The following is a 21933-nucleotide window of genomic DNA, read 5'->3' on the forward strand; positions in this document are numbered from 1 at the left end:
CCTCATTTACTGCCTTAAAAAAAACAAAGCTAATATGGCTGACTTGCTTAAACAAATGTTTTTTCTACTGACAATTGAGTTGTACAAACTATGGCATTCGAGGACGACCAGTGTTTAAGAGGCAATCTGTAATTTCAATTAAGACATTAATGAGTGAGCTAGGATTAACAGTCAATATAACAATTTGTTCAGGACTTTTGAAATGTTTTTATTTTTTATTTAACCTTTATTTAACTAGGCAAGTCAGTTAAGAACAAATTCTTATTAACAATAACGGCCTAACAAATTCTTATTTACAATGACTGCCTACCCCGGCCAAACCCAGGATGACGCTGGGCCAATTATGCGCCGCCCTATGGGACTCCCAATCACGGCCGGTTGTGATACAGCCTGGAATTGAACCAGGGTCTGGAGTGACACCTTTAGCACTGAGATGCAGTGCCTTAGACCACTGTGCCACTCGGGAGCCCCTGAAGTGTACAGCGACAGAATTCAGAATCATTCTTACAGTATTCTCCCTGTACACCAAGTCAGAACCGTAGGATAAATAAAGGGGGCATTTAAGCAGACAATGAAAGCTCTTACAATATTCAATTGTTACATTTCTCTAAAACAGGCTAAAGGCTACATGTGCACCACCAAGCCAGAACTGTAGGCAAAATTAGGAGGGGAAACGGGACCAAACTATTATGATGAGGCACGTGAGCTACGTACAGCTTACTGCACAACAAAAAACGTAGTATTATTTTCTTAGCTACAGTATAAATATCTCCCATATTACATCATTCATGAAGCAACATACAATACATTTTTGGACTCACCTTGTTGTGCTATGATCACTTGAACAAGAAGGTGGCGTGGTGGTCCTTCGTGATTAAATGTTGTCATCAAACTTTGTCAACAAAGTCTGGCATTCTCTGGATTGATGATGATTCAAGACAACTGGGAACCCAGAAAAAAAGGTAGAATCGTGATGATGTCAGTGATCTTCAGGTCAGAGCTCTAGAAAGAGGCCCGAGTTCCCGACTTGCAATTCCGAGTTAGAGGACCGTTCAAAATGTATTTTCCCAGTCGAAGTAAAAAAATTTCAGAGTTTCCAGTTGTCTTGAACTCACTAAAATCAGATTTCCTAAGTTCTGAGTTTCCAGTTGTTTTGAGCGCAGCAGAAGACGTGCTGGATTGACACCATAGCCAATGTTGAATGTTTATAATTTTAAGCTTGGAAAAGAGACCCTTAAACCCAGACTTGGGGCCAAACACCCACTCCACTGAACACCAATTCCTTCCAAACCACTCATTGTTGAATTTGCGATTTCCAACTTATGTAATGTTTATGTCCAATGGCCGATGAGCACCGATACGTTTGATTTGGTACGGCAACTGCACCGCCCTCAACCTCAACCGCAAGGCTCTCCAGAGGGTGGTGCGGTCTGCACAACACATCACCTGGGGCAAACTACCTGCCCTCCATGACACCTACAGCACTTGATGTCACAGGGAGGCCAAAAAGATCATCAAGGACAACCACCCGAGCCACTGCCTTTTCACACCGCTATCATCCAGAAGGTGAGGTCAGTGCAGGTGCATCAAAGCTGAGACCGAGAGATTGAAAAACAGCTTCCATCTCAAGGCCATCAGACTGCTAAACAGCCATCGCTAACTCAGAGAGGCTGCTGCCTACATTGAGACCCAATCACTGGACACTTTAATAAATGGATCACTAGTCACTTTAAACAACGCTTCCATTAATTCCACTTAAATGTTTACATATCTTACATTACTCACATCACATGTATATACCGTATTTTATACCATCTACTGCACCTTGTCTACGCCACTCGCTCATCCATATATTTATATGTATATATTCTTATTCTATCCCTTTAGATTTGTGTGTATTAGGTAGTTGTTGAGGAATTGTTAGATTACTTGTTAGATATTACTGCACTGTTGGAACTAGAAGCACAGGCATGTCGCTACACTCGCATTAACATCTGCTAACCATGTGTATGTGACTAATAAAATTTGATTTGATTTTCAAGCTCTACCCTTAGATTTGGTGAAGACGTAGTGTCCCCAAGCTACTAGAGAACATTACCAACCCAAACACTCCGTATTTCCACTGGCTGCCCCACCACCACAGAAAGCACTGAGCTAGGCTGAAACACCTGCATTTTGGAGCTGCCTTACGCAAGAAAGCAAAAAGGAGATCTTAGTTTGTATGCTGCTTTATTAACTAAATTGTTGTATATATATTTATTACAAACTGATATGTGACACGTATTAATGCCAAAGTGCAAAACAGGCATGTTTTTGTTTTTATAGCTAGCTAGAAAGGTGGGGCACTGCTCTGATTGGTCGCCACTACCCCGTTGGCACAAATTTGAGGGAGTTGGAATTTTACTAACAAATTAGTTAAAGAAAGCGTACGCTTAATCCATTATAAACCGATCTATATAATTTATTATACAAGAGACAAAATCCACAAAATCTACAGCACAACGACAGAGTCATGTCTTCAGTACACTGGACATGAATACGACCTTTAGATCGCGAAAACGTCCATCAAACATGTCAGATTTCAATACTGGTCGATGTCATGAAGCGGGAGGTTGTCTTCTCTCGAATGAGACATTGGTCATACTTTTCTGCGATATTCCTACCTCTAGAAATGTGTAACTTAACAGAGAGTCTACACATATATTTGTGCATTGCATAGTGCCGTCGCGAAGGTCAGACTCCACTCTTTGAGCCACATCGACCTGCAAGGTGAACGTGATGAGATTGTAGACCCCATAAAAAGCAATCCAACCAGCCCATAGAGAGAACATTACATTCTGGGTTTTGTTGTCGACTTCAGCTGCAACATATTTCAGCAACGAGTTTCACCAACCTTATTATAACGACAAAATAAAAAATATTGTTCTCATATATTAGTGTTATGTAACACTGTAAAGTATATGAATGAGTGTATTTTTCCTTTAATGTTTAGTGATACTTCTCTACTACTGATACTTCTCTACTACTCGAAATTCCGTTACCCGGAAGTAATTTTTAAGTGTTACTGACGAGACGCTGATCCAGTCTGGATTCATCAGTCTTCACAACGGTATCGCCAGTATTTATCACTTCTTCCACCTTCAATCCATTTCACCCTCAAAATGTCTAAACTACAGCTGCTTAATGTGATTCTCAAAGAAAAATTAACTTCAGTCCCTTTGGAGATATCAGTGGCAGTCCAAAAAACGATGGCAGAGTACCTAGAAGAAATCATCCGTTTGAAACGGGCGAATGCACGTCTACGAAAACTGCTGGATTTGGTTTTTAAACCAGAGATAAAGTTGCATAGATTAGCAGGTTTGTGTCTTTTTGGCATTCATTATGCATTGTAGCCTAATTGTCGTCATTCACATTTTAGATGTATATCATATATGACCGCGTTATTCATGAATCTCATGATATTTTGAAGCATTTTCAAAACTGTGGTACTGGATACCGGAAGTAAAGCAGAAATTGAAGTAACTGTCCCTATTTTTAGTGGAAGTCACTAGACCTATTTCTTGTCTCTTTTCAGTGTTTACGGTTTAATGAAATGTCATCCTTTCTCGTTCCCTCCAGTCCTCCAGCAGCTCAGTCTCACTGAAGAGGAGATTAACCCAGAGCAGCAGGAATGGAACCCTGGTCTGGGTCCAGTGGAGTCTGATGTAGAAGAGTCTATATGGGACTCTTTCAACATCATAACTGAAGAGAACCAAACAGAATCTGATGGCGAGAGCTACGATGAGTCCGAATTAACCAGTGATTATGAGCCCCCCTCTGAAGTAAATGCAGACAGTGACAACAGTGGAAGTCATAAAGGAAAAAGGGATGGAGTGGAGAAGAGAATATCACTGTCAGGGTTAAAGCCTCTTAAATCAAAGCGAAGAAGAGGTCGGCCAAGAAAAGAAACCAGTGAGTTGCCTGATCTGATATGTGACGTGTGCGGGAAATGCTTGGCTAATGAGCGTAGTCTGAAAAGGCATCGGCAAAGCCGGCACAGTAAAGACAGACCGTACATGTGTGACACATGTGGACACTGTTTTGCCATGAACTGCTCCCTGAGGAGGCACATGAAGATTCACATGGAGGAGAGACAACATGGCTGCACCGAATGTGGCAAGCGTTTTTTTCACAAGAAAAGCCTGAAAAATCACATGGATACTCATAAAGGGCTAGTTTTTAAATGTGATTTTTGTGGAAAATGTGTGACGACAAAAGCAAGTCTGAAACTGCATCGGCGAATTCACACTGGGGAGAAATCGCATCCGTGCAAAGAATGTGACAAAGCCTTCTACCGTGAGTCAGACTTGATAAAGCACACGAGAACTCACACTGGGGAGAAACCATTCCGGTGCAAAGAATGTGGCAGATGCTTCGTGGAGAAGGGAACCCTAACAAAGCATATGATGACTCACACAGAGGAGAAACCACATCGCTGCAACATATGTGGCAGATGCTTCGGTCTGAAGGGAAACCTGACAGTGCATATGAGGACCCACACAGGGGAGGGGGTTCAGTGTCATATGTGTGGAACTCACTTGAAATTAGCATCAAGTCTGAAAAGACATCTACAAACACACAGAAGGAATATTAACAATAACGCACTCTCCCCTGGTTCCCAGTCGAAGCGTACATCCTCTTCAATACCCTGGTGCTTGCCTACAGAGCAACAAGGGGAACTGTCCCTCCCTACCTTCAGGCTATGCTCAAACCCTACACCCCAATCCGAGCATTCCATTCTGCCACCTCTGGTCTCTTGGCCCCCCCATCCCTATGTGGCCCACCCATCCCTATGAGGGGCTGGCCCCCGCTCATACCAGTCAAACTCTTCTCTTCCCTGGCACCCAAATGGTGGAACAAGCTTCCCCCAAATGAAAATGACTGAAAACCTACTTCTTCACTAAATATCTTGACTAAATCCCACACCCCCCCCCCAACATTTTTTAAATAAAAACAATAACAAACAAGCATTTGCACTTGTCATTTCTAGCACTGACCTTGCTGACTACTTTGAGGTAAAATGTACTTACTAAGACTGATATGTGGTTGTCTCACTGAGCTGTCTTAAAGCTATAATCAGCAGTTGAAACATTAACCAAGCGGCACCCTACCACTGTTTTGGTAAACAACTGAGGGAAGGGCCTGGAGAAATGTAACCAGTCAGATTCATAGACCGAGGTATGGATGCAAGTTTTAACCATGCTTTGAGTCTATGCAGTGTTCATATTTAAGTTGTTTACAAACATTGGAGTAAAACAAGCTTATATTTTGGGTTCTGAAGTGAACTAAGTTGAACAGTTGAACTAAGCTATTTTATTTATTTAACCTTTTTTTAACTGGGCAAGTCAGTTAAGAAAAAAATGTATTTTCCAATGACGGCCAAACCCTCTATTAACCCGGACGACGCTGGGCCAATTGGGAATCCCGATCACATCTGGTTGTGATACAGGCCCGGGATCGAACCAGGGTCTGTACTGACGCCTCTAGTACTGAGATGCAGTGCCTTAGACCGCTGCACCACTCGGGATCCTTATAATGATGCATTTAAAGTTTTATATTCTTCAAGAATCAATGGGTATTTCTAAATCATTTCTAAATCCAAAAATGGATGTAGCAACGAAGGACTTGAGCTTTAAGTCGAATGCACTAACTGTAAGTCACTCTGGAGAAGACCGTCTGCTAATGTTAATGTCTGAGAACACGTAACAATGCCTTTTGTGTAAAATGGGTTTGTTCGAAGATCGAAGAGACAACTATCAAGAGGACATACCCATCAGGTAGGTCACTGCTCTTGGTTAAAAGAACAGCCTGCAATCTTGGAATCTGTTCAATGGTAATTTGAATTAATACAGCCTACCCTATTCATTTCTAACATATGTAACTTTGTAATGCACAACTGAAACTCAGAATATAATATTATATTAATATGTTGTTTACTAACAAGAAGAATGTAAACAACCAATATCTTCAAAATGTTAATATCATGTGGATGTTATGGCTGTCAGTCTTTGTATATAGAGTGCTGTCTATGAATGTAAGGGGGTTACATTTCCCTATCCCCATTTTTGTTGGAAAAACAATTGGTGGGGGCAATTATAGCCTTGCATACCTTTGGCATTCTAGTTGTCAATTTGTTGAGGTAATCTGAAGAGATTTCACCCCATGCTTCCTGAAGCACCTCCCACAATTTGAATTGGCTTGATGGGCACTTCTTTCGAACCATACGTTCAAGCTGCTCCCACAACAGCTCAATAGGGTTGAGATCCAGTGACTGTGCTGGCCACTCCATTATAGACAGAATACCAGCTGACTGCTTCTTCCTTAAATAGTTATTGCCTAGTTTGGAGCTGTGCTTTGGGTCATTTTCCTGTTGTAGGCTCCAATTAAGCGCCACCCACAGGGTGTGGCATGGCGTTGCAAAATGGAATGAAGATCCCTTCAAGATTCCTTTTACCCTGCACAAATCTCCCACTTTACCACCAACAAAGCACCCCCAGACCATCACATTGCCTCCACCATGTTTGACGGTTGGCATCAAGCACTCCTCTAGCATCTTTTAATTTTTTCTGCGTCTCAGGAATGTTCTTTGTGATCCGAACACCTCAAACTTAGATTTGTCTGTCCATAACACTTTTTTCCAATCTTCCTCTGTTCAGTGTCTGTGTTCTTTTGCCCATCTTAATCTTTTAATTTTATTGGCCAGTCTGAGATATGGCTTTTTTTCTTTGTCCAGCCTCCCGGAGTCGCCTCTTCACTGTTGACGTTGAGACTGGTGTTTTGCTGGTACTATTTAATGAAGCTGCCAGTTGAGGACTTCTGAGGCGTCTGTTTATCAAACTAGATTCTAATGTACTTGTCCTCTTTCTCAGTTGTGCACCGGGGCCTCCCACTCCTCCTTTCTATTCTGGTTAGAGGCAGTTTGCCCTGTTCTGTGAAGGTAGTAGTACACAGCGTTGTACAAGATCTTCAGTTTATTGGCAATTTCTCACAACTTGGATAAGCTAACATAACGTGACATTGGAACACAGGAGTGATGGTTGCTGATAATGGGTCTATAGATATTCCATTAAAAATCACCAGTTTCCAGCTACAATAGGCCTTTACAACATTAACCATGTCTACACTGTATTTCTGATCAATTCGTTATTTTAATGGACAAACAAAAAGCTTTTCTTTCAAAAACAATGACCTTTCTAAGTGACCCCAAACTCTTGAACGGTAGTGTATATACAGTAACATGCTGGATATTGCACAGCTTTTTTATTTTAAAGAATCTCGTGGGTAAAAGGGATGTACAGTTGATAACCAAGTGCTAAAAATCCAATCTTACTGAAACATATGGTTGGTTTATACCTCTGTACTGGTACAGATCTATTACTCACACCACTCCTCTCAGGATCCCTTCCCCTTGACCCATCTTCCTCTACTTTCTTCACTGCCTCAGCATATGACAACTTCTGCACGACTCTAACCCTGGAAACCTCAACCTGCCTCTTTTTTTTTGCACAGGACATTTCTGATTCCCTATAATTAACACATACCAATACTTTCCCCAGTACTACACATTCCTTTGTCTCATACCCTTCTGCACACTTCTCACACCTAGGAACCTCCCCCCTACACACTGCTGCCACATGCCCATAAGCTTGACACCTGTAACAACTGTGGATGCACGATATATCAGTGAGCATTTCAGAATCGACCGATATTAGCTAAAAATGCCGCTATCAGCATCGACCCGATGTCTAGTTTAACGCCGATGTGCACAACTGATGTCAAAGCTGACGTGCATATATAACGTAGGTAGATGACGTGCATACCTATATAACGTAGGTAGATGACGTGCATACCTATATAACGTAGGTAGATGACGTGCATACCTATATAACGTAGGTAGATGACGTGCATACCTATATAACGTGGGTAGATGACGTGCATACCTATATAATGTAGGTAGATGACGTGCATACCTATATAACGTAGGTAGATGATGTGCATACCTATATAACGTGGGTAGATGACGTGCATACCTATATAACGTGGGTAGATGACGTGCATACCTATATAACGTAGGTAGATGACGTGCATACCTATATAACGTGGGTAGATGACGTGCATACCTATATAACGTGGGTAGATGACGTGCATACCTATATAATGTAGGTAGATGACGTGCATACCTATATAACGTAGGTAGATGACGTGCATACCTATATAACGTGGGTAGATGACGTGCATACCTATATAACGTAGGTAGATGACGTGCATACCTATATAACGTGGGTAGATGACGTGCATACCTATATAATGTAGGTAGATGACGTGCATACCTATATAACGTAGGTAGATGATGTGCATACCTATATAACGTGGGTAGATGACGTGCATACCTATATAACGTGGGTAGATGACGTGCATACCTATATAACGTAGGTAGATGACGTGCATACCTATATAACGTGGGTAGATGACGTGCATACCTATATAACGTGGGTAGATGACGTGCATACCTATATAATGTAGGTAGATGACGTGCATACCTATATAACGTAGGTAGATGACGTGCATAGATGATGACGTGCATACCTATATAACGTGTAGGTAGATGACGTGCATACCTATATAACGTAGGTAGATGACGTGCATACCTATATAACGTGGGTAGATGACGTGCATACCTATATAACGTGGGTAGATGACGTGCATACCTATATAACGTAGGTAGATGACGTGCATACCTATATAACGTGGGTAGATGACATACCTATATAACGTGGGTATACGTGCATACCTATATAATGTAGGTAGATGACGTGGTAGATACCTATATAACGTGGGTAGATGACGTGCATACCTATATAACGTGGGTAGATGACGTGCATACCTATATAACGTAGGTAGATGACGTGCATACCTATATAACGTAGGTAGATGACGTGCATACCTATATAACGTAGGTAGATGACGTGCATACCTATATAACGTAGGTAGATGACGTGCATACCTATATAACGTAGGTAGATGACGTGCATACCTATATAACGTAGGTAGATGATGTGCATACCTATATAACGTAGGTAGATGACGTGCATACCTATATAACGTAGGTAGATGACGTGCATACCTATATAACGTAGGTAGATGACGTGCATACCTATATAACGTAGGTAGATGACGTCATGACGCCACAGAAAATACAGCGCTACACAGATCAAAAGCAGAAAAATACTAAGCGCACACTTCCAAATAAACAAGTTCAAGTCCAGCAGTCATTTGAAAGAGTAAGAACATTTCAGCGAGACAACTCAAAAGGCGAAATCCATTAATGCCAAGATAATGAATTTCATTGCCCTTGACAATCAACCATTCTCTGTCGTGGATGATGTTGGCTTTCGCCGACTGGTCGAGCACCTCGAGCCCTGGCACACAATGCCAAGTAGGTGCTATTTTTCAGCTGTTTCCCTACCGGAGTTACACAGTATTTGAGCTACTTGCTATGGGCGTCACTGCTATTAGCTTCACGACTGACATTAGGACCAGCGACGTCAGCCCCATGACCATGCTGAGTCTGACAGCACAGTGGGTCGTCGAGGATCTCGTACTGAGGAAAGCCGTATTGCATGCTCAAGAATGTGCTGGTTCTCATACCACTGCTGCCATTTTCAATGGCATTTGAGAACATGTTTGAAACTTGGAATGATGAACACACAACTAGCTCCATTCGAACAACTGACTGGAGAAATAAGCTCATCAACTGTGCCTGCAGCAGAAGTGATACCCTCTGACATGGTATTGAAATGCCTGCTCAACAAAACTGCCGACACAGACCATGGGGTTAACACTTGCAAAAGTACTGTACTAGAGGCTGTGAACAAATCAAATCAAATCAAATCAAATTTATTTATATAGCCCTTCGTACATCAGCTGATATCTCAAAGTGCTGTACAGAAACCCAGCCTAAAACCCCAAACAGCAAACAATGCAGGTGTAAAAGCACGGTGGCTAGGAAAAACTCCCTAGAAAGGCCAAAACCTAGGAAGAAACCTAGAGAGGAACCGGGCTATGTGGGGTGGCCAGTCCTCTTCTGGCTGTGCCGGGTAGAGATTATAACAGAAAATGACCAAGATGTTCAAATGTTCATAAATGACCAGCATGGTCAAATAATAATAAGGCAGAACAGTTGAAACTGGAGCAGCAGCACAGTCAGGTGGACTGGGGACAGCAAGGAGCCATCATGTCAGGTAGTCCTGGGGCACGGTCCTAGGGCTCAGGTCTGGAGCAGGAGCATGGCCAGGTGGACTGGGGACAGCAAGGAGTCCTCATGTCAGGTAGTCCTGGGACATGGTCCTAGGGCCCAGGCCAGTTGAAACTGGAGCAGCAGCATGGCCAGGTGGACTGGGGACAGCAAGGAGTCATCATGTCAGGTAGTCCTGGGGCATGGTTCTAGGGCTCAGGTCCTCCGAGAGAGAGAAAGAAGGAGAGAAGGAGAGAATAAGCGATTCAGTGGCATTCTCTCCGAGCCTCTTTACTGTGTCGCCACCATGCTCGATGCTAGGTACAAGGACCGTTACTTCGATGCATACAAGAAACAGGGTTTACGTGAAATGTTAGACACAGCTGGACAAGATGGAAATGGACACAGTGACAGTGAAGCACAGAGGAAGAGAGACCACGAACAGACAGAGCTGAAACTTCGCTGCTTGACATGTATGATGAAGTCCTGGTTGAGACTGAACAAATTAACAATGAAACAGCACAGCAAGTAGGTGAAAGAAAGAGGTTTTGATTATGTTTTACTGGTAATGGGGACATACCATGGGGCGGCAGGGTAGCCTAGTGGTTAGAGCGTAGAGGTGGCAGGGTAGCCTAGTGGTTAGAGTGTTGGACTAGTATCCGGAAGGTTGCAAGTTCAAACCCCCGAGCTGACAAGGTACACATCTGTTGTTCTGCCCCTGAACAGGCAGTTAACTCACTGTTCCTAGGCCACCATTGAAAATAAGAATTTGTTCTTAACTGACTTGCCTAGTTAAATGAAGGTAAAATAAATTTAAAAAATACCGAAATGCCAACTAAATTTCCTTGCGAGCAAAACAATTCACATCTCTTGCCCCAGAAAAGTGGGATGCATGCCAGCAAAGCCACTAAACAATACATTAATTGCACTATAACGGTGCCAAACTGTGCCCACAAACTGTTAGGGACCACATAAAGCTGTCCCAACATCTTACCGCTGCTACACCTGGCTATCATTGAAACAGTTCATTTACTGCCTTAAAAAAAACGTGGTTTCTAATAACAATTGAGCTGTATAAACTATGGCAGAAGGGGACGACCAGCAGATAAGCGTAATTTCGATTAAGAAATTAATGAGCGAGCAAGGATGGACGTCAACTATGTAAAGAAAAAAGTATTTAATAAGAATATTTCATTCATTCAGATCTAGGATGTGTTATTTTAGTGTTCCCTTAATTTTTTTGAGAAGTGTATATATATATATATATATATATATATTAGTATGTTGTTTGTTTGCTGATGTGACACATATTAATGCCAAAATAACATGCTAAACGGGCAGCCCCCCCCCAAAACTGTATATATATATATATATATTATTTTTTTTAAGTCGGCTGTTTGCATACACATTAGCCAAATATATTTAAACTCCGTTTTTCCACAATTCCTGACATTTAATCCTAGTAAATATTCCCTGTTTTAGGTCAGTTAGGATCACCAATTTATTTTAAGAATGTGAAATGTCAGAATAATAGTAGAGAGACTGATTTATTTCAGCTTTTATTTCTTTCATCACATTCCCAGTAGGTCAGAAGTTTACATACACTCAATTAGTATTTAGTAGCATTGCCTTTAAATTGTTTAACTTGGGTCAAACTTGGGTTTTCAGGTAGCCTTCCACAATAAATTGGGTTCATTTTGGCCCATTCCTCCTTACAGAGCTGGTGTAACTGAGTCAGGTTTGTAAGCCTCCTTGCTCACACACACCTTTTTGTTCTGCCCACAACTTTCCTATGGGATTGAGGTCAGGTATTGATGGCCACTCCAATACCTTGACTTTGTTGTCCTTAAGCCATTTTGCCATAACATTGGAAGCATGCATGGGGTCATTGTCCATTTGGAACACGAATTGTGATACAGTGAATTATAAGTGAAATAATCCGTCTGTAAACAATTGTTGGAAAAATGACTTGTGTCATGCACAAAGTAGATGTCCTTGCGAAAACTAACTTTAACAAACCAACTTGCGAAAACTATAGTTTGTTAACAATACATTTGTGGAGTGGTTGAAAAACGAGTTTTAATGACTCCAATCTAAGTGTATGTAAACTTCCGACTTCAACTGTACATACATACGTGTACAGTACACTTGTACTGTATGTACTTGTACTGTATGTATGTACAGTACACTTGTACTGTACATACATTCAAAACTGCCCCCCCCCAAAAAAAAATTCATCCTCCATATTCCAAGTATACGTCTCCTTATTATGATAATACTGAACTTCTCCTGACAAACATCTTGTTCTTACCCTCTCAAGGGACGCGATTTTACTGGCTGTCACAATCTCCGTACAATCAGCACGAACCCCTCGAGATGTAGCGCTCAACTGTGCATCCCACTTGTAAAGTCATTGTGAATATTTTCCATCATTTGCGCCTTAATTACTGGTATTAATTTAGTGACCCGGCAGGGGTTTAACTATGCCGCGTTCATGTACTAGTCGGAACTACTTCACTTGGAAATGTCAGACTTGCTAACTGGTTGTAGTTATACACGTGCTGCGTTCAAATCAGCAAGTCGGACATTTCCGAGTTTTCTATTTGCGACTAGCACGTGAATGCGGCATTATTCTTGCTGACTTCATAACGGTGTTTCTTCCGGGATCACCGTCATCACTCCGCTACGGAGGTGTCCTTACTGGCAGCTAATTGTTAATCTGTATTTAAACGGACCTAATTTAATACAATTGACGACTGGAGTAGTATTGCACATCTGAAATATGAAGGGAATGAAACCGCACCTCATTCTGTTGCTGCTCTTCGCGTCTTTGCTTTGTGCAGAGACGGCCAGAAGCCGGAAAGATTCCACCAACCAGAATAGTTTCAGAAGGGCGGCTAACGGATTCTACCAAATGTTAAGCAATATTTTTGGAGAGGACAACATCAGAGGTCTTTACAAGGTTAGTAATGATTGATCAGCAAACCAAGTGTTCCGTCCGATTTAAGCTCATGTTATATGACAAGAGGTGTACAAAGAAATGGTGGTAGTAGCTAAAGGGCAGGTAGAGAGCTTGCTAACCAAGGGCGCCTAGACATTAAATGCATAAATGGTTGCCATTTTGAAAATAGTCTTGCTAGCAAGATAAGATGGACAAGCCGATAAGTAATATATTTAGATATCTCATTTTTATGTGGCACGACACATTTTCATGACTATTTATAGGTAGAAGAAACTACCTGACACAGACTTCATGCACCTGACCTAGCCTCCGAGAGGAAAGGGGAATACCTAGTCCGTTGTACAACTGAATGCATCTTCCGCATTTAACCCAACCCCTCTGAATCGGAGCGGTGAGGGGAACTGCCTTAATCGATATCCACGTGATCGGGAAACGTGGGTTCACTTCCTTGCTCAGGCGCAGAACGACAGATTTTTACCTTGTCAGCTCGGGGATTCGATCCAACAACCTTTCGGTTACTGACCCAACGCTGTGTCTCGGTTTCGGCCACTCATCTGCCTTGGCAACATTTCAGTGTTCTCCTGGAATCGCATCTTTAAAAAAAAATGAAAGCCTATTTGAGTTGTCCCTGTTGAAATTCGAGACATGAGGCTATCATAGCGTCTCCCTCTCCATTGAATACCGTCACATTTTATATCTATGTATCTCACACACACACTGGATTTGACTGTATAATTTAAAACAGATATGTCCATTCAGGTCAACGTTCTCTGATGTGCGCACCAATTATCTTTGTGGTATCATTTGAATGTTTACATTTGAATTTATTTATATTTTCATTTTAGTTCGGGCTGTGAAGATATCAATATCACTATTTTTTTCTCCCCGTGGATAAAATGAAACCACAAAGCAAACTCTGGTCCTTTTATAAACCTGCTATATGCAAAATAATGTGTGCTATATCTTGGAAATAAATACAATTTAATCTAGATGAAAACATAATGATGTTTGTTTCCAATATTAGGGCTGTTTGCCTAAAGAAGTAAAATTATTTTTTGTTTAATTGCCACGACACTATCAAGCATCTTGATTAGAGGTCGCCCGACTAATCGGCATGGCCGATTTGATTAGGGCCGATTTCCAAGTTTTCATAATAATCAGACATTTTGGACGCCGATTCTATTGCACTCCATGAGGAGACTGCGTGGCAGCCTGACCACCTGTTATGCGAGAGCAGCAAGGAGGTGAGGTAAGTTGCCAGCTAGCATTAAACTTACCTCATAAAAAAACAATCAATCTGAACATAATCACTAGTTAACTACACATGGTTGATGATATTACTAGTTTAACTAGCTTGTCCTGCGTTGCAAATAATCAATATGGTGCCTGCTAATTTCTCGTCGAATCACAGCCTACTTCGACAAACTGGTGATGATTTAACAAGTGTATTTGTGAAAAAAGCACTGTCGTTGCACCAATGCACCTAACCATGAACATCAATGCCTTTCTTAAAATCAATACACAATATATTTTTTAAAACCTGCATTAGTTAAAAGAAATTCATGTTAGCAGCCAATATTAACTAGGGAAATTGTGTCACTTCTCTTGCGTTCTGAACAAGCAACGTCAGGGTATATGCAGCAGTTTGGGCCGCTGGCTCGTTGCAAAATGGGTAAACTTTAAGCACCTCTTCAGTGTTTTGGCATTCAGTTCCAAAAAGTACATTTTACAACGGGCAAATACATCTGGAAGGTTTCGTTCAAATCAAAAGGGGTGCTGTCAAGAAGTGATTGAAGTCAAATGGATTTCCCCAAAATGTCACCTCTTTGTTTACAGTTCTTCTCCAAGACGACGGAACGCTTTGTCCATGGTGTCGACTCTTTCCTGGACACTGTTTGGAAGATGTGGACAGATCTGTTGGATGTGATGGGCATTGATGGTAAAGTGGATTTTTATTTAGTGGGTATGTTTGATGTCAGGACATGTCTGTGATATGTTGTAAATTATGACTGTGCCTGGGAAGTTTGTCCATTGTCCTCTGTTATCCATGTACTGTTGCTCATTCTTTCCTCTCTCCCCAGCCTCCAACCTGAGCCACTACTTCAGCCCAACGTCTTTGACAAACTCCCCGGCTCGTGCCCTGCTCCTAGTGGCTGCTGTGTTGGTGGCTTACTGGTTCCTCTCCCTGTTTCTGGGGGGATTCTTCTACCTGCTGCACATCGTATTTGGCCGCTTCTTCTGGCTGGCCCGAGTTACACTCTTTGCCCTCTCTTGCCTGTATATCTTGCAGAAGTTTGAGGGGGACCCAGAGCGTGCTGTGCTCCCTCTCTGCTTCGTAATGGCCGTGTACTTCATGACGGGGCCTGTGGGGGCGTACTGGCGTAGAGGTGGGGGTACTGCCTCTCTGGAGGAGAAGATCAATCACCTGGACACCCAGATCCGCTTGCTCAACATCCGGCTGAGCAGGGTCATCGACAGCCTGGAGCGCGCCGGGGAGAAGTAGAGCTGACTCCACACCCCCACTGCTGACAACGGCTGTATCCATAGGGTGGCTGGAGGTTTGGGTGTAATAAGGGCAGGAAAATCTAAGCAGATCGAGGCTTTCTGTTATGAGAAAGAGCTTGTTTTTTAGTGTTTTTTATTTTATTTGTATTTTTATCCTGACTTGTTGATATTTTGTTATATTGTTTAACAACTGCTGATAGTTGCTCTTTTTGGAAATTGTGTTCAATGAAAAAATGGGATGGATGTTTGTTTTGGGTATGTGATGGTGTCATAGCGGGACCAGACACAACTAAGTATTTCATCCCAGTTAGCTCAGTAGTTAGTAGACCAATGGCAGTTTTTACTTATTGCATTTTTTCCGTCCTGACACTGAGATGTATAGTCAAAAATAATGTCACCATTCCATTTTAGCAGTCGGTCATTCCTGGCGTATTTCAGGACCTCTCTTTCTATATAATGGACATACTGTGTGTGTGTGTGTGTGTGTGTGTGCAAGCGTGTGCGTTTCATGCATGTGAATCATTTGAAAAGCAAAAGTTAAGACTGGCGAAACCTGGGCAGGCACGAAAATCTCAGGGAGACATTTGTCAAGAATATCAAGAACAATTATGTGAATATACCCCACATCAATATCAACTTAACCCTTTACACTCATGGGAATTGACCTATATGGATCGGGCTAAATTGGTAGCAATTGAAAGGGAACAGTTTGGCGATTAGGGGGAAATGATTAAGACAAGTTGAGGACACAATAGTTCACACGACTGAATCCAAACATTACACTGTCGATTTTATGTTCATTTTACATTGACTGTACTTTTCACCCCATTTGTTGATAACGAAATCTGAAAATACTCTGGATACATTCAGTAACATGATGAGAATATTCCTGAATTACAAATAAATAAAAAATCCTCTCACTAATAGGTCTGTTGACCAGGGAAACGGATCATATTTTTGGTGCACATAGAAAAGAGTCACTAGTGTATTCAGGTGTGTGTTCTTCAGCGATATGTTTTTTCTTCACAATAGACAAACGGGCTCATTTTGTTTAAAACAACCCAGGGTATGACGCCATGTCATCTTGTAAACTATCCATCAAACAAAGTGATCATAAACGGTGACACTGTATATATCAGTTTAATGAGATGGAAATGTGAAGGGCACATTTGGACTCACAGGTGTTTGGCTTGTATCACATCAGTGGTATTTATTCTGATCCTCAATGTCTCATCTTTGAAAATACATAGAGTCCTCTTCATTTACAGCATTTCCCTCGGACAACAGAAAAAACAGAAGTTGCCAAATTAGTGGGAGGGATGGTGACCACTTCTTGTCGCTTGAGGTGCTCAAGTTCAGAACATCTGTCAGTCAAAACCCAAACAGAGCTGTGAAGCGCAGAGCCTGAGCTATGATGTCATGTATAGCATGTTACTGTATAGACACTGAGCTATGATGTCATGTATAGCATGTTACTGTATAGACACTGAGCTATTATGTCATGTATAGCATGTTACTGTACAGTCACTGAGCTATGATGTCATCTGTAGCATGTTACTGTACAGTCACTGAGCTATGATGTCATGTGTAGCATGTTACTGTACAGTCACTGAGCTCTGATGTCATGTATAGCATGTTACTGTACAGTCACTGAGCTATGATGTCATGTATAGCATGTTACTGTACAGTCACTGAGCTATGATGTCATGTATAGCATGTTACTGTACAGACACTGAGCTATTATGTCATGTATAGCATGTTACTGTATAGACACTGAGCTATGATGTCATCTGTAGCATGTTACTGTACTCACTAAGCTCTGATGTCATACAGTCACTGAGCTATGATGTCATGTGTAGCATGTTACTGTACAGTCACTGAGCTCTGATGTCATGTATAGCATGTTACTGTACAGTCACTGAGCTATGATGTCATGTATAGCATGTTACTGTACAGACACTGAGCTATGATGTCATGTATAGCATGTTACTGTACAGTCACTGAGCTATGATGTCATGTATAGCATGTTACTGTACAGTCACTGAGCTATGATGTCATGTATAGCATGTTACTGTACAGTCACTGAGCTCTGATGTCATGTATAGCATGTTACTGTACAGTCACTAAGCTATGATGTCATGTACAGCATGTTACTGTACAGTCACTGAGCTATGATGTCATGTATAGCATGTTACTCTACAGTCACTGAGCTATGATGTCATGTATAGCATGTTACTGTACAGTCACTAAGCTATGATGTCATGTATAGCATGTTACTGTACAGTCACTGAGCTATGATGTCATCTGTAGCATGTTACTGTAGTCACTGAGCTATGATGTCATCTGTAGCATGTTACTGTACAGTCACTGAGCTATGATGTCATTTATAGCATGTTACTGTATAGACACTGAGCTATGATGTCATTTATAGCATGTTACTGTAGTCACTGAGCTATGATGTCATCTGTAGCATGTTACTGTACAGTCACTGAGCTATGATGTCATTTATAGCATGTTACTGTATAGACACTGAGCTATGATGTCATTTATAGCATGTTACTGTAGTCACTGAGCTATGATGTCATCTGTAGCATGTTACTGTATAGACACTGAGCTATGATGTCATTTATAGCATGTTACTGTACAGTCACTGAGCTATGATGTCATTTACATTTACATTTAAGTCATTTAGCAGACGCTCTTATCCAGAGCGACTTACAAATTGGTGCATTCACCTTATATGTCATGTATAGCATGTTACTCTACAGCCACTGTGTTCCAATTTAGGCGTATATCAGTGCCCAAATCTGTCATTTTCAACCCGTATTATAGGTGTCAGTGTAAAGGCCTACTATGTTACAGTGACACTGGTTTTGTTGCACAGCCGTGTTTGAATCGTGGCCAGCCATCTGCAGAAGGATGGAAGGTCTACCTTTATACTCGGGCTCATCATCCACATTGAGATAAGGGTGTTAATGGTAGAAATACCATAATAAAGTATAGTTATAATGGAAGCGTATTAGTAGTTCCCATAAAAACAGAATTCTATTTGCCGTGTGACAAGTCCTCCCTGTTTCCGTGGATGGCACATTATGCATGCCTAGACTATATCTGTATTTGTTGTGAATTTGGATGCACTTTTTGGTCATTCCTGCTTTGCATAATTGTACATCGCAAAGTGTACATTTTTATAGGGCCATAGTGTGTAATTTCTTAAAAGGGAATTTTATCATTTAACTCTATATATATATATATATATATATATATATATATATATATATATATATATATATATATATATTGTCCCATAGAAGTCCATTTTGTTGGGCGGGTGTTCAGTAAGTGGTTTGGTTTAGTTGGTGCCAGTTCAAATGTTGTCATTGGCTACCATACCATCTCTCCAGCCCCACCCCTCCAGAAGTGAACTTGTCTACACAAATGTAGTTTTGATTATGTACTGTATAGCGTATGTGCTATTCTTTAGCAAAATGTTACAATGTTGTATTTGTTTAAGTCAGTATTTTAACATTGTAAACGTTGGAAATATTTAAGAATTTAATGAGTATTAAATGTGTATTGATTTGTAAAATAGGTAATCTTGGATCATTTTGTACTGATTCATGTACTGTAGAGACAACCATGTATTTTCCAGCCAACACACATCATGCTGTCATCCATAGGTTCATCACAGCAGAGGGTAGCCTTGAGTATTTGCAACAACTGTAAGATGTAGTCTGCTGCTGAGTTGTCATACAAATCCTCAATAATAGAATTCTCAACATTTTATCTTTATTTCAGGTTTGAGAAAGGACTAGGCCCAATATTGAATGATGGTGTATGAGGTCCCAACTTCTTATTCATTATCTTGTCTCTTTCTCTCTCTCTGTCTCTCACTGTCTCTCTGTCTCTCTTTCTCTGTCTCTCTCTTTTGCTCTCTTTCTCTCTCTCTCTCACTGTCTCTCTGTCTCTCTCACTGTCTCTCTGTCTCTCTTTCTCTGTCTCTCTCTTTCGCTCTCTTTCTCTCTCTCTCTCACTGTCTCTCTGTCTCTCTCACTGTCTCTCTGTCTCTCTTTGTCTCTCTCTTTGTCTCTCTCTGTATCTCTCACTGTCTCTTTCCCTCTCTGCATCTCTCTCTCTTTCCCTTTCGCTCTCTCTCTCTCTCTCTCTCTCTCTCTCTCTCTCTCTCTCTCTCTTGTCTCTCTCTGTCTCACGCTGTCTGTCTCTCTCGTGCCTCCTTGGCCTTGACACTGCAGCAGATTTAGTCAGATCTTTACTATCCATCACCTTGATGATGTTGACACAGTAAAATGGCAGCAGAATGTCTAGACTTGATGAACTTTAAATCTCTCACTGAGTAGAGTAATAACTATAACGGTCAATAAGACCCATATTCATTCCAACTGAACATCCGTTCTTTTCTGTCTATGTAGTCCCCACATGTGCTGTGCCAAAATGAACGTTCTTCGTCTTTCTGTTTGAAGCACTTAGTCTTGTGAAACTTGAGTATATTTCCCTGTAGTTCTTATTTCCTTATGTGTTCATATCTTGTTTTTCTACCTCTGTTTTCCTTTGTGGGGATGTTCTTCTACCCTACTGCCTGCTGTTGAACCGTGTCATGTATTGAAAAGTGTTGTGGAAATGAGTCTTCGAGAGGAGTCATTTTGAAGTGAAATTGAGGTCCCAAGATTTGAATAAATCAACTTTATCACCACATTAAGGCTTGACTGTTTGCTTTGCACAAAGTCAAAAACATAAGCAATTCAAAACATAATTTGAGTGACGTGACCACTAAGTACATGTTCTCTTCACTCTCTTTGTGTTTTGCGTAATGAATGCTGAATAACTAGAAGGGTTTGGTTTCCACATAAGTGTAACTGATTTGTAAAGTACAGACAAAAAAAGTAAAGAGACATCTTGCACATCACATCATTGCTCAAAATTGGCAGTGGCTATCTTTCAAGTGATGTAATTGTGATTTGGACACAGGAGTACACTCACTCACTCCCGGCAATTGCGGCCTTGACAATGACCTTAGGCCACTGTTACAGGAGCCTTTTCCAAACTTTTACTTTGGCTGTCCCTTCGTTCATATTTCAGCCAATCCCACCAAACCGGGCGTTTTTGGCAGGTGGAACAGGTCTTTCACATCTTCCCAAGCCATGTACAAAGATCTTTCCCAATTGCTGCACTTCAAGCCAGCTTGTTTGTCTTCTCACTGCATAGGCTGAGTGTACTCCAATGCTTCCCGCAGTTGTGTCAAGTTGGCTGGATGTCCTTTGGGTGGTGGGCCATTCTTGATACACATGGGAAAAACACAGCAGTGTTGCAGTTCTTGACACACTCAAAACGGTGCGCCTGGCACCTACTACCATACCCCATTCAAAGGCACTTAAATATTTTGTCTTGCCTATTTACTCTCTGAATGGCACACATACAAAATACATGTCTCAAGGCTTAAAAATCCTTCTTTAACCTGTCTCCTCCCCTTCATTTACATTGATGGAAGTGGATTTAACAAGTGACATCAATAAGGGATCACAGCTTTCACCTGGATTCACCTGGTCAGTCTATGTCATGGAAAGAACAGGTGTTCCTAATGTTTTGTCTTACTCAGTGTATAATGAGCATGTGTTGGTACAGATGGCATTGATGCCCTCAACCTATTGATTCAAATCTATAGGCTAATTAGGCTTGATTTACTTACTCATCAGTGAATCAAGGTCTATTCTTTCATTAGGCTGAGTTGTTCATTCTTGCTTTATTTGCACTATTATTTAGGATTTCTCATATCCAAGGAATGCTTCCATACACTAATGGTCATGCAAACAGATGGACAGTGGGCTTTCATTTTTATGGCCTCACTAATACTCATGTTGGTAAGTCAAAAACATACCAATTTATGAATTTCTCTCTTAAAAGGTGCAATCTGCAATATTATAGTGCTCTTGAATGGTCATTTCAATTCATAATCTATACCCATTGCTGAAGAATAGAATTTATAAATTCCCAATGAGCTTTACAACGGTCTCAAGTGTCATAAGCAAGCAATGCCTTTAAAAACAAGTAATTTATAGGTTCAATGTGTTATATGTTTCGAACAGGGGTGTCAAACTCATTCCCCGGGAAGGCCTGAGATTCTGCGGGTTTTCTTTCAATTACGACCTAGACAACCAGGTAAGGGGAGTTCCTTACT

The 21933-nt window shown here is 41.2% G+C and overlaps 2 protein-coding genes across 2 annotated transcripts; both read left to right on the forward strand.

Moving 5' to 3' along the window:
- Nucleotides 1–2808: 2808 nt before the first annotated feature.
- Nucleotides 2809–4993, forward strand: LOC124034670 (zinc finger protein 771-like). The gene is made up of 2 exons (XM_046348139.1): nucleotides 2809–3357; nucleotides 3619–4993. The coding sequence occupies exons 1-2, from the start codon at nucleotides 3162–3164 to the stop codon at nucleotides 4833–4835; spliced, it is 1413 nt and encodes a 470-aa protein (XP_046204095.1). The 5' UTR covers nucleotides 2809–3161; the 3' UTR covers nucleotides 4836–4993.
- Nucleotides 4994–12917: 7924 nt separating this feature from the next.
- Nucleotides 12918–16635, forward strand: LOC124034671 (bri3 binding protein). The gene is made up of 3 exons (XM_046348140.1): nucleotides 12918–13235; nucleotides 15072–15174; nucleotides 15317–16635. Exons 1-3 carry the CDS (start codon nucleotides 13056–13058, stop codon nucleotides 15736–15738), a joined length of 705 nt encoding a protein of 234 aa, XP_046204096.1. The 5' UTR covers nucleotides 12918–13055; the 3' UTR covers nucleotides 15739–16635.
- Nucleotides 16636–21933: the final 5298 nt, after the last annotated feature.

This window comes from Oncorhynchus gorbuscha, linkage group LG04 (assembly GCF_021184085.1).
Source record: "Oncorhynchus gorbuscha isolate QuinsamMale2020 ecotype Even-year linkage group LG04, OgorEven_v1.0, whole genome shotgun sequence".
In the NCBI taxonomy this organism is placed as follows: Eukaryota; Metazoa; Chordata; class Actinopteri; order Salmoniformes; family Salmonidae; genus Oncorhynchus; species Oncorhynchus gorbuscha.